The sequence below is a fragment of the Pleurodeles waltl genome, chromosome 9 (assembly GCF_031143425.1).
Source record: "Pleurodeles waltl isolate 20211129_DDA chromosome 9, aPleWal1.hap1.20221129, whole genome shotgun sequence".
In the NCBI taxonomy this organism is placed as follows: Eukaryota; Metazoa; Chordata; class Amphibia; order Caudata; family Salamandridae; genus Pleurodeles; species Pleurodeles waltl.
Genome location: NC_090448.1, coordinates 656851879 through 656865153, shown reverse-complemented (window position 1 = coordinate 656865153; position 13275 = coordinate 656851879). Strand labels below are relative to the sequence as shown.

The window sequence follows — 13275 nt, the reverse complement described above, 5'->3', positions numbered from 1 at the left end:
AGAAGTCTTTCAGCACACCTTCCCTTACTGTTTCAAGCAGCAGAAACATTTTACCTTAATCATCTCTGGATCTGCCTCTGTCTCGCCGGTCAGAAGATTCTTTGTTTTCAGGAACCTTCGCCGTTTGTATTTATTAAGCACTGGAAGGCAAACGTAAAGTGGTTAATGGAAGCATTGCATTTATAGTGTAGTCAAGGCGTGACTGCTAGAAGGTGGACAGGGATATCAAACTTTAAGTAACTAAGTAACAAATGAATTTTAGCTCCAGACGCTTAGTAAGACTTGTCGATATAGAATTAAGATACTGTGTCGCTAAAGGAAAAAGGCCAGAGTGGCATGGAAAACCTATAGAGGCATGACAGAGAATTGTCACTAGAGACAGAGAATTGTCACTAGAGACAGAGAATGGGGAGACGCACACCAAAAGAGTTAACAATTCCCATGCTGATTGCATCAACCATACAATGTGATAACTAAGTTATTATGACTGTGTTCTCATCCTGCATCAACGTACTACTTTATACATTTTGAAACATTCTAAAAAACAAGTTACTTATCTTCAGTGGTCATTCTGCAACTTCATTGTAAAATCTAATTTTTATCATAATTCTGCTATGTTTCGGTTGGCTTAGAATGGTGTTATTTTTTATCAGAGTTGTGAATATCAGTAATTACTCAATAAAATGTCCATCGATAACTCAATGTCCCACACAGCATAATGGTCCTTTGGGAGTGTATATTCAGGGACGCTGATAGTGACGCCTTTACAGAGTGGCACTGATAACGTGAAACTAAAACACCTTCCTAACTATAAACATGGCAGCCATCTTGAAAGAAATAAACAAATGTGCTAAAACAGAGCAAGCTAAGTGGATTAAAAGTCACTGGGTGACGGGGCACAGGCCTGCAAGCCAAAGGCTCAGCTAAACTCCTGATTCCCATTAAAACTAAATAGGATCTACTGTACTGCTTTCTGTGAACATCAACAAAAGAAATTGTATTTCCTTCTTCTTAAACTGAGGGTCAAATATTCAAAATATAATGACAAACGGAAAAATCAATACAGATTAGTAAGGTTTCTTTTGCAACATTCATCCATCATAAAGTCACATGTAGTGCATCAATTTCAAAACAGTTGATCTTATCCTTAGTGGCTGGTGCTTGGAATAAGAGAAGAAACGTTCTTCCGAATGTTCTGCGCTACCGCTACTCCTTATCTTGCATGGCTATGTACATAGTGATATTTAATTAAAGCATAGATGCTTAAGTGGAAAATACATATGCCCATTGAAATTAAATGTAGTGGATTTCTTATCTGTGCCAAACTGTGCTCTAATCCTTCTGGATTGTGAAGTGACAACAAAATGCCTCAAGCATCCTGCATCTACACAAACTATATCTGCAATAAAATAAATATACACACACTTCCTCTACTTGTTTCAGAGTGTCCCTGTTTTTCATCACAGAAGATTCTTATTTTTTTTCATAACCTTTCGGTCTGTCGCCGACCTAAGCAATGGTTGGAAAAATAAGTGGAAATAAGCAAACACCATGGCCATACATACAGAATAACGTGACTCAGGTGAGGAACGGGGGTACTATTCTTTTGTGACCAGTGCTTCTATTCTACACATAGACAATGAACACTGGACTGCTCTAACCACTCAATTTCAGTCAATAAAGCATACTGCAATGCCCCAGACACTAGTTGTGACCCACTCTGGTTGTGAATATCTAGTTATGTCCTTCTGATCATCAGATTTGGGATCGTCTGTTCACAGTATTACAGCAACTTTCGACCTCGGAATCAAAGTCAAACGGTGAATTTATGACTTTTCAGGACATTTATCAGTGGGTGAGCTTGTTAAAAAAAAAAATGATATCAACACTATTCATTCAAGGTGACTACCTAGCTAACGTGCCACCCCATTCCTCTTACAGCAGTGCAATACATGTGTATTTAGCCTCAAACACACTATTTTAAAAGAAGAGTCCTCTGAACTGCCTGTGGTTAGAACATGGTTGGATTAGGATTAGGGCACACCAAAATGGATGAACAATGGCATATTGTTAACAAGCTACCATGTAAAATATTCAAAAGTTTTAAATCTTGAAAACATATACATTTTAAATAGGACGTCAGGCACATTTCAACACAGATGGACCACTAAGGGGTGAGAGAGGGGATAAAACATGACATCATGCTCTCGACCAGCCAACTGTTTAGTTTCTGATATCTGGGGATCTATATGACCTGGGTGCCAGAAATGGCCTGGAGCATTGATATGCAGCCATTAATTGATGCCATCCAAGCAGATATGGACAGATGGACCAAACTGCCCCTCAACCTGCTGGAGAGAGTGGCCTCATTAAATGTATGTCCTCCAGGATTGCCCCTAAACTTCTGGTTTGCAACTATCACTTCCAAAGCCCATAGATTCATATGGGCCAACAAACACCCTAGAATTTCCTTTGACAAATGTATCACGTCTGCATCTGAAGGAGGCTGGCCAAGGCTGACATCCATCTCTATTAGTGGTGAATCACTGGATATATAGTGGATGGGAGGAACCTGCTTTTAGGGCAGAAGAAACGCTAATTGGCCGGGATAACATTGTAGGTATATTATATGGGACACCCATTGCCCAGGGGTACACCGAGTGACATTGGAGATCCCCCTCTCGACAGGAAGAAGCATGGACCGAGTGGCTCACCTTAAGGGGTTTCTGGGGTGCAACTGGATAGAGGTTACGAGATTGGGCGATATTTGGGAGGGCAAAGACATGAAATCTTTAACACTTCAAACAGAATTATCCCTACATGTATCCCAATTTTACAGCTTTCTCCAGCTTAGACATGCACAGGTGTGGTAAAGTGAATTCACTGCTCCTCCAGAATACAATCCACTAGAGGCCAGAATACTAATGGGCCCGCTGGATAAGGAAGGCATTTCCCAGATATATAGGACCATAGTTAATCAGTCTCCATGTACGTTTCTGAATCTTAAGGTGAAGAGGAAGGGACTGTTGGGTCCCCTGTAAGAGATGGAATGGTGAGAAGTATGCATGACAACTCGCACTCTTGCTAGATCGGCCCAGTTGCACCTTATCAAACTTACATTTCTCTGCTACATATATTTTATGCCTTGAAGACTGTGGCAAGGTCAAACGTTCCCTGAACCTACTTGTACTAGATGCAGACAAGGAGTGGGAGATTTCTTCCAAATGATTAGGGGATGCACAATTACCCAACGATACTGGGATGGTATATTTGGGATACTCTTTGAGGTCCCGGGTCAGAAGATTGAGGGCTCTCCCAAGGTCGCTCTGCTTGGGATCCTGGATGATTTTTGGTAAGTGGGCATGGGGAACTGTCAGGAGACATCTACTTTCGGTCTATGCTATGCATGAATGGAATGGTAGGTTCTCTAGGGACAGGCACTTGTGACTCATTAATAAAGTGGTAACGCAAGAGCACTAGGAATCCCGTGTGGAGGTTAACAATATTATCACCAAATCTATCAAGATCTTGGCTGCTCCTTGTTTTAAGCAGGAAACCATCATGGGCTAGTTGAAAGGTATTTACCTTACCTTAAAACAGATACTGAAGCAATACCATCCCTGGAGGTGGGTCTGCGAACCAAGATCATAACTAAGAAGTCCTGCAGGACCGAACAGGCAAAGTACCCTTCCCTCCGGACCAGACTATCCAGACAGTAATGTCCGGTGAACGTGCGCAGTGATGCCCATGTTGCTACCTGCCAGATGTCCAGGCCTGGAACTCCGGCTGCTAACGCAGTGGTTGCAGCTGCTGCTCTGGTAGAGTAAGCGTGCAAACCCTTGGGTTGCTTTTTAGCCAATGGGTAGCACATTTCAATGCAAAGAACAACCAATCTAGAGATGTTCCTCTTCTGCACTGCCCGACCTTTCTTCACACCCACATACCCAAGAGTTGATCGTCCAACCAGAACTCTTTGGTACGAACAAGGTACACAGCCAACACTTTTTTTGGGTCCAGGCAGTGGAGTCTCTCCTCTTCCCTAGAAGGATGAGGGGATGCCTAAATAGTAGGCAAGGTGATGGACTGATCTACAAGAAAGGGCATGAACATTTTTGGCAAAAAGGAAGTCCTGGTGAAAAGCACCACTTTGTCAGGACTGCTGGAAAGATTGGGTGGCTTAGATGACAATGCCTGCACTTACTCACCGTTCGGGCAGATGTAAAGGCCACAAGGAAGGCCATTTTCAATGTTAGAAGCCTGAGAGGACAATTGTGAAGAGGCTCAAAAGGAGCACACATGAGAAATACCAGAACCAAATTCAAATCCCACTCAGTCATAATGAATGGTGACAGCGGAAACACGTGGGTAAGACCCTTAAGGTACCTACTAACTATAGGAGACTTAAAAAAAAGAGGGTTGGTAAGGTAATTTTAGAAATGCAGAGACTGCAGACAAATAACCTAAGAGGGTGCTAAATTCAGAGCCCTGCCGGGCCAAAGAAAGAATTAACAAGAAGAACTCGGAAAGAGAGGGGGGTCAACAGACTTGTCTTCGCATCATGCCATAACTCTGTTCCATCGACAGGCGTATATCGTTTTGGTGGAGGGATAACCGGCTGCCAAGATAACATTACAGACTTCAGGCGAAGGTCAAAAGCGGTCAACTGCTGTCGCTCAATCTCCACCCAAGAAGGCAGAAACTGGACAGGTTCGGGTGGAGAACCCTGCTTTGTTGCTACAACAGAAGATCCTCCCGAAGGGGCAGTATGAACAGAGGATCAATGGCTATGCTCAATTGCTCGGGATACCAGACTCTTCGTGCCCAGTCCGGAGCCACAAGGATTACTTGGGCCAGTCGTTATTGATCTTCTTTAGAACTCTGAGCAGAAGTGGTATGGACGGAAAGCCATACAGGAGGACTGAACGCTACTCAAGTCGAAAAGCATCATAGAGCAAGTGCCGCTTTAGAAACTCCAACGGACACATCTGCAGACATTGCACGAGTTCTGCAGAGGTGAACAGATCTAGCCAATGCTCTCCCCACTGCTGAAAGAGACCTTGCACCACCTCCAGATAGAGGCGCCATTTGTGATCGACCAGGCATTATCAGCTGAGTTTGTCCGCTCTTGGGTTCAGAGAGCATGACAGGTGTTGCACCACAAGGGAAATGCCCAGATGTTCCAGCCATGCAAAGAGGTGCAGAGCCTCCTGACAAAGAGTCCACCACCCCACCCTGCCCTGTTTGTTACAGTACCACATGGCAGTGGTGTTGTCCGTGAACACCTGCACTAGTTTCTCTTTAAGAGAGGGAAGGAATGCTTTAAATGCCAGTCTGATCTCCCTGAGCTCAACAAGCTTGATGTAGAGCGCAGACACCTCTGATCTCTGCCTCTCCCATGTGACCACCCATCCCAGGAGTAACGCATCTGTCACTACTGTCAGATCTGGTTGGGGAAGGGAGAGGAATCTGCATCTGACCCAATCGCGGTTCAAGAGCAAACACTGCAGATCTTGCGCAGTACACTCTGAGATATGGATCAAGTCGGAGAGATTCCCCTGTGCCCACTGGAACATCAGGTCCCACTGCAGAGCTAACATATGCCATCTGGCATGTGACACTGGAAGGATGCAGGAGGTCATGAGGCCCAGTAGCCTCCGAATCAGTCTCTCAAAAATCTAGGATAGAAGCTGAAACATCGGTATCATAGCTTGAATATCCTGGAATCACCGCTCCCGAATAAAGCCTGACACTGCATCATGTCCGGAACAGCTCCAATGAAGGGGAGCCTCCGAGACTGAGTCAGGTGTGACTTCAGCATGTTTATAGTGAACCCCAGCAAATGCAGGAGGTCCACCGTAGTCTGGAGATGGGAGACAACAGCCTGGGGAGAGCCCGCCTTCAACAGCCAGTCGTCAAGGTAGGGGGAAGACTGAAGTCCCTTATCTTCACAAACGAGCAGTGACCTCTGCCATCGCCTTGGTGAACACCTGAGGGGCGCTGGTAGGGCAAAGGGAAGCACAGAACTGAAAATGCTTGTGGCCTACCATGAATCGCAAGTAAAGTCTGTGGGCAGGCTGGATGGGAATATGGCAATAGGTGTCCTGCAAAACCAATGCCTACATCCAGTCTTCTGGGCAGATAGAACCTGAGCCAGACTGAGCATTTTGAACGTCTCTTTCCTGAGGAAGAGACTGATGTACCAAAGGCCTAGGTAGGGCTGGGGCCCCTGACCTTTTTGGGCACCAGAAAGCAGTAGGAGTAACAACCATGACCTACTTCTGGCACAGGGCCCCTCTCCAAGCCTTGCTTGGGCAAGAAAGCCATAACCTCCTAGTAGAGAAGTGCCAAGTGATCCTCTGTCATCAGATCATAGAATGGTGGCATGGATGGAGAGGTAGTTTCAAAGGGGAGGGGGTAGCCCCTTCTGCCCATTTGAAAAACCCTCCTGTACGACATGATGAACTGCCAGAGGGGCAGGTGATGGTGAATCCTGGCTCCGACTGCTCCCTGGTGGGGAAGAGGCAGACTAGGAATGCTTGGAATCTGCTGCGGGGGGGGTCTATGAACTGGCTAGACCACTGGCTACCCAATTTACGAGGACTTTGGATTCAACATCCCCAGCCTCACAGAGGCTGGAGGGGAACGGATGTGAATGGGCGGCCCTTCGGTAGTCACAAAAGGGGCGAAAGGCAGGCTAGGGGGGGTGGGGTTGGACATTTGGGGAGGGGATGGGAGGGTGAGGGGCAGCTGCGAGGCCTGAGGACCTGGCTGTAGCCTGGGACTCCTTGAAGCACCAAAGGGCAAGTCTATAAAGGGTGGCATGGACATCCCCTGCAAAGCCAGACGTCCTCAACCAAGTGTGGAGCCTCAAGGACACCATCAATACAACTGATCTGCTAGTGAGTTGGTCATATTCAACTCACATCATATTGTGAACTTCGCTGCGTCTCTCCCATCAGCAATAGCTTGGGAAAGAATGGCCCGGGACTCCTCCAGGACTAGTGGCAGCATCTGCGCAACCATACACCATAAAGTATATCTTCCTAAATTGGTCAACCTACTAGATACCCTATCTGGGGGTGCGGAAGGGAATGCGCCCAGAGATGCAGAGGCTTGGATAACCAAGCTCTCAGGGGTAGGGTGTTGCGCCAGGAACAATGGGTCATTTGGAGCGGGTCTATGGCGGGCGGGTGATCATCATGTTCACAGTAGCCCCTGGGTTGGGTTTAGACTAGGTCCCTGGCAGGACATTAGTGAAGGCTTCATCAAAGGGCAAAAGGAGTTCAGAAGTGGAAGCACCAGGCTGAAGCATAACCCGTCAGGAGAAAAGGTTAGTCCTGACTGCCACTGAAGGCAGCTGGAGGCCCACTACCTCAGCCACTCTTCTCAACACCATTGAGTGGAACGCTCCCTCCTCCCTAGCCATGCTAGTGGAGAAAAGTGTCCAGACTTCTGGCTGCACCCAGGTCCATAAGCCAAGTCCATGGGAACTTATAGCTCATACTCCAAAGGGTTCAGTGACTCCCTCTCAATCCTCACCGTACCCCAACCGAAGAGAATAAGGGTTAGGATCCAACCTGGGGAGCCAGATTCCTGCCGAAGTCTGAATCAGCATAGTGTGACGACGGTCCGGGTCCATATCGGAGTTGGCCAGGAGTATGGGGGTTGACGCCGAACGGAGGAACGGACAGTGTTAGGAGCGTCAAAGCTGGAACCGTTGTGGGGGAAGCTTGTTGTGGTATGACCGACAGTGGTACAATGCTCCTTTTCTTGCATCTCGACGGCTGTAGGAAGTTGCCTCTGTATGCACTATTTCAAAGTAAGGAATAGTATGCACAGAGTCCAAGGGTTCCCCTTAGAGGTAAGATAGTGGCAAAAAGAGATAATACCAATGCTCTATCTTGTGGTAGTGTGGTAGTTCGGAGGGCAGACCAGGGGGGTTTTGTAGGGTGCCAGGGGAGACAAGTCCACATGAAAAGTACACCCTCAGCAGCGCGGGGCGGCCGGGTGCAGTGTGCAAACACGCGTCGGGTTTGTAATAGGAATCAATGGGAGACCAAGGGCTCTCTTCAGCGATGCAGGCAGGCAAGGGGGGGAGGCTCCTCAGGGTAGCCACCACCTGGGCAAGGGAGAGGGCCTCCTGGGGGTCACTCCTGCACTGGAGTTCCGATCCTTCAAGTCCTGGGGGCTGCGGGTGCAGGGTCTCTTCCAGGCGTCGGGATCTGGGAATCAGACAGTCGCGGTCAGGGGGAGCCTCGGGATTCCCTCTGCAGGTGTCGCTGTGGGGGTTCAGGGGAGACAACTTTGGTTACTCACAGTCTCCGAGTCACCGGGGAGTCCTCCCTGCAGTGTTGTTTCTCCACAAGTCGAGCCGGGGGCGCCGGGTGCAGAGTTGCAAGTCTCACGCTTCTGGCGGGAATTGCTGTTGTCTTTAAGTTGCTTCTTTGGAAACAAAGTTGCAATCTTGGGTGAACAGTGCCGCTGTTCTCGGGAGTTTCTTGGTCTTTTTAGAGCAGGGCAGTCCTCTGATGATTCAGAGGTCGCTGGTCCTGGGGAAAGCGTCGCTGGAGCAGTTTTCTTCCGAAGGGGGGAAGACAGGCCGGTAGAGCTGGGGCCAAGGCAGTTGGTGTCTCCGTCTTCTCTGCAGGGTTTTTAAGCTCAGCAGTCCTCTTCTTCTTAGGTTGCAGGAATCTGCGTTCCTAGGTTCTGGGGAGCCCTTAAATACTAAATTTAAGGGCGTGTTTAGGTCTGGGGGGTTAGTAGCCAATGGCTACTAGCCCTGAGGGTGGCTACACCCTCTTTGTGCCTCCTCCCTGAGGGGAGGGGTCACATCCCTAATCCTATTGGGGGAATCCTCCATCTGCAAGATGGAGGATTTCTAAAAGTCAGAGTCACCTCAGGGGCTGTCCTGACTTGCCAGTGACGACTCCTTGTTTTTCTCATTATCTCCCCTGTACTTGCCGCCAAAAGTGGGGGCTGTGTCCAGGGGGCGGGCATCTCCACTATCTGGAGTGCCCTGGGGCATTGTAACACGAAGCCTGAGCCTTTGAGGCTCACTGCTAGGTGTTACAGTTCCTGCAGGGGGGAGGTGTGAAGCACCTCCACCCAGAGCAGGCTTTTGTTTCTGTCCTCAGAGAGCACAAAGGCCCTCACCACATGGGGTCAGAAACTCGTCTCTCAGCAGCAGGCTGGCACAGACCAGTCAGTCCTGCACTGAACAATTGGGTAAAATACAGGGGGCATCTCTAAGATGCACTCTGTGTGCATTTTTTAAATAAATCCAACACTGGCATCAGTGTGGGTTTATTATTCTGAGAAGTTTGATACCAAACTTCCCAGTATTCAGTGTAGCCATTATGGAGCTGTGGAGTTCGTTTTTGACAGACTCCCAGACCATATACTCTTATGGCTACCCTGCACTTACAATGTCTAAGGTTTTGTTTAGACACTGTAGGGGCATAGTGCTCATGCACCTATGCCCTCACCTGTGGTATAGTGCACCCTGCCTTAGGGCTGTAAGGCGTGTTAGAGGGGTGACTTACCTATGCCATAGGCAGTGTGAGGTTGGCATGGCACCCTGAGGGGAGTGCCATGTCGACTTAGTCATTTTCTCCCCACCAGCACACACAAGCTGGTAAGCAGTGGGTCTGTGCTGAGAGAGGGGTCCCTAGGGTGGCATAAGACATGCTGCAGCCCTTAGAGACCTTCCCTGGCATCAGGGCCCTTGGTACCAGGGGTACCAGTTACAAGGGACTTACCTAGGTGCCAGGGTTGTGCCAATTGTGGTACATTTTAGGTGAAAGAACACTGGTGCTGGGGCCTGGCTAGCAGGGTCCCAGCACACTTCTCAGTCAAGTCAGCATCAGTATCAGGCAAAAAGTGGGGGGTAACTGCAACAGGGAGCCATTTCTTTACAACGGCTGAAAGACTGGGTGAATTCGAAAAATGTCTATTCTTCTTCAGCTTCTTTTTGTGCCTCGACTTACCTGACCATTGCGAGGACTTGGAAAAGGACGATGAAAAAAATGGGAGTGACGCAGAGCCGAGCACCAGGCCACAATGAGCTTTAGGGACCGGTCCCTCAAAACTTTGATTCATCACCTGGCACTTGGAGCACAACTTTGGGTTGTGGCTGCACTCCACACATCACAAGCACATGAGGTGCGGATCAATCATGGAAACCGCCTGATGACAGGATCTGCAGGGCTTGTACCATGTCTTAGGTCACAACATCCTCAACGCACCAGGAGTGTCAACACTCAAAAAATGAACGACAAAACATTGAAAAAGACTCATCAAAAAGTCACTGAGGGGTAGATCTTCCTGGCGCAGGAATAAAAGAACTGACATCAGCACATAGCACCTATATATGTCAGGTGACATCATATCCAGTGCACACAACACAGACTATGGACGCGGAGCCGTCCGACTGCACGCAGGGGTCCTGCTCAAGAAAAATCTCTGGATCCAGACTGACACTTGGGCAAATTCTAAGTTAAGGAATCCGCAACGAGAAGTCTCTATCAAATATAATTGATAGCAATTGTGTGAAGACGTCTTTAGATTCTGACATTCTTTGCTTCAAAATGGAACGTTATAGGGAATTAAAGCTCTCAACCTGCATCCAATCTTTCATATATTCACTTTCTTTGACATAAGACTAACAAAGCAGCACAAAGACAACTTCAAGGTGGGAAGGACGCTCATTTTATTGAAATTCTTCATTAACAGGTATTTCCCATAGGTATCATCCACATCTAATCTCAATCATCAAAATAAATGTCTGCAATGAATGCCATCAGACTTGATAGAATACAGTCACAAATCTTCATAAGCAAAATCATTTTTAACAAACAATTGTCATACAATGTTCAACGCCCAACCTTGAGTTAACAACATTTGTGCGACAAGTCCCAGTGAAAAAGGAAAGCCACAACCAAAAGTAACAAATGAAGAGTGATTGTGAAACAAAAAACTCTGAGTTCATAACAAACAACAAAACAAAAAACAATGATAAGACCGGACAATGTTACAATCTACTTTGTTATTATACATTATCAATTTTATTGAAGCACACTCCATATTACCAAACGATCAATGCTAGACTCCACTATGGATCAGATGTCCAGATATTAAAGATTTGTGGAAGTGTTAAACATGTAAGTAACTTTGCGGAGTTTCATGAAAAGGAACACCTACAAATAGCACTTCATCAGGGAATGTGCAGAAACCTTGAGAAAGCAGCATAACCAAATTCACAAAGATTATACAGTCTGGCGACAGCGAGACAGTTATGATTGCCTTTTCCGGAGGCACCGAAGCCCACAGACTCTGACATGCTCTGTCTCTAGGCGGACGCAAACTCATTTCAAACATAACAGAGCGCTGCAGGCGGGTAGGTGACTGGCCCCCACTTAACATAGTGGAAGCCAGGCAGCGGGTATGCGAAGAACTGCTCATTCCCAGTAACTTGCAAAAATGATACAATGAAGTTGGCGTACAGTGCCACTTTGCATGAGATTTAAGTTAACCCAATACTATATAGTACATATGACTTTTCTCTCCCCAAAATACTTCACACTATCTATCCAAACTGATCTTGGGGCTGAGCTAGGTGCCACGTGACTGAGGCAGACTTCACACATACTGTTGCAGTGCCCAGTCATAGCGGTATTCTGGAGAGTGATATTGCACCTTATCGCGCTCTCCACTGATTGGGAGGTCAAATATACAATCAAATAGTGCATCCTGGATCTCCTTCCAGACAACTCGAAGAAGAAACTCAGTAGATGCTTTGCAATGTTGAGGCTCATAGTGGCCAAACGACGGATTGCGATTGCCTGGTTGAGTTCTAGAGCCCCTGCACTGTTGAACTGGAGGAGGCATATGCTGGAATGGGCTGGCATTGAGGAGGCCCATATGAGTAGATCCTGTAGCGATGAGGGTGGCAGAGGACTTGTTATCTAGGAGTACCATGACTCAGACATTGGAGTCCACAGAAAGGATTTGTCTGTTAAGGATGCTTGTTAGGATAACAGAGGGAGGAACCGGAAGGGGTGTGGGAGAGGAGATCACTAATAACCAGTGGCTGTCCGGAATATGCACACAGGGAAACAATATTTGACTGTTCCTGCTGCTGTAATGTGTTGTATTTTACCCTGTCTCTTACTTTTCTTTGTTCCCGTCCTATGACGTGAAAATGATGTGATAAGCTGGGGGGGGGGGGGGTTAATTGGTCACGTTGCTTAACATGAATGGTAACCTTTAATGTTGTTGGAAACAATGTCATCTAGTATTAGTATTAGGTTGATTTTCCTCTCTGGTCCTCTCAATATCTACAGAATCAGAACTCCTAAGGATACCTAGTGTTATGCTGATTATTGTCATTTTGCCTAATGGAGTGGAATTGTATGTACTGCTCACGACTCAGTTGCTAGGACCCACAGACTCTATACGGGGGAGGTCAGAGTGGGATTATTGGGTCTATATGATGAGCAATTTTACTGTTGCAACATACCCATCATAGTTGGTCATTTGAAAAGTTAATTAAGGAATTTCAAGCAAAAAAAATAAATATGAACAGTCTGCAGTGCTTCAAGTAAGTCCTCACGTTCCACGATGATCAGGCAAAAAGCCAACTAGGTTTTATAAATTGACCTGATTCTATTGAGGTGGACTCTAAGGAATATTATCATAGAATAAAAAAAAGACGACTTTTTTTCCAGCCACAGAAACTGAACCACGTAAAGAGGAAGGGAGAACCAGCAGCTGATTAAAGTGAAATATACTTGTAACGTCTTAAAAGAATGTGATTGATCCCACAAAAAAAAAAAAAAAAAAAAAAAATAGTGTCTTTGAATAACCTAAAATCGAGTTCCTTCGATTTTGGAAGCAAGGAAAGCTCTTATCCATATCATCGTTCAGTTTTATGGATAGATGCAAAACCCTAGAAAGAACTTCGGTGATTTCCTATATAGGTAATGATTTTGCTACCTGGAGAAAAACGGGAATGGGGTCTTGAATAAATTCCTAGTTATTAATTTTAAACAGAAAAAAACAATCTTTGTTTGCTATTGTCCTGGGAATGACTGCAACGTGCAATGACATCTAGGGGGAGTTTGAGGTTTGGACACAGCAAGTATATTAGATACAGCAGGAACTGATCAGGCTGAGGTGTGAGTAGATATTACCTCAGCAGCATTCATTCTCTTGAGGAAATATCCTTTCCCTGAGATGGTGCTCATGCTCCTACCTAATCCCTACGACTCCTTCAGA

General features: G+C 46.5%; 1 protein-coding gene across 1 annotated transcript in view; it reads right to left on the bottom strand.

Moving 5' to 3' along the window:
• The window catches only part of CLPTM1 (CLPTM1 regulator of GABA type A receptor forward trafficking), a 326345-nt gene that overhangs the window by 190445 nt on the left and 122625 nt on the right, over positions 1 to 13275 (bottom strand). The window contains exon 6 of the mRNA XM_069207717.1: positions 55 to 140. Within this exon, the coding sequence (XP_069063818.1) occupies positions 55 to 140 (86 nt within the window). The remainder of the gene's footprint in view (positions 1 to 54; positions 141 to 13275) is intronic.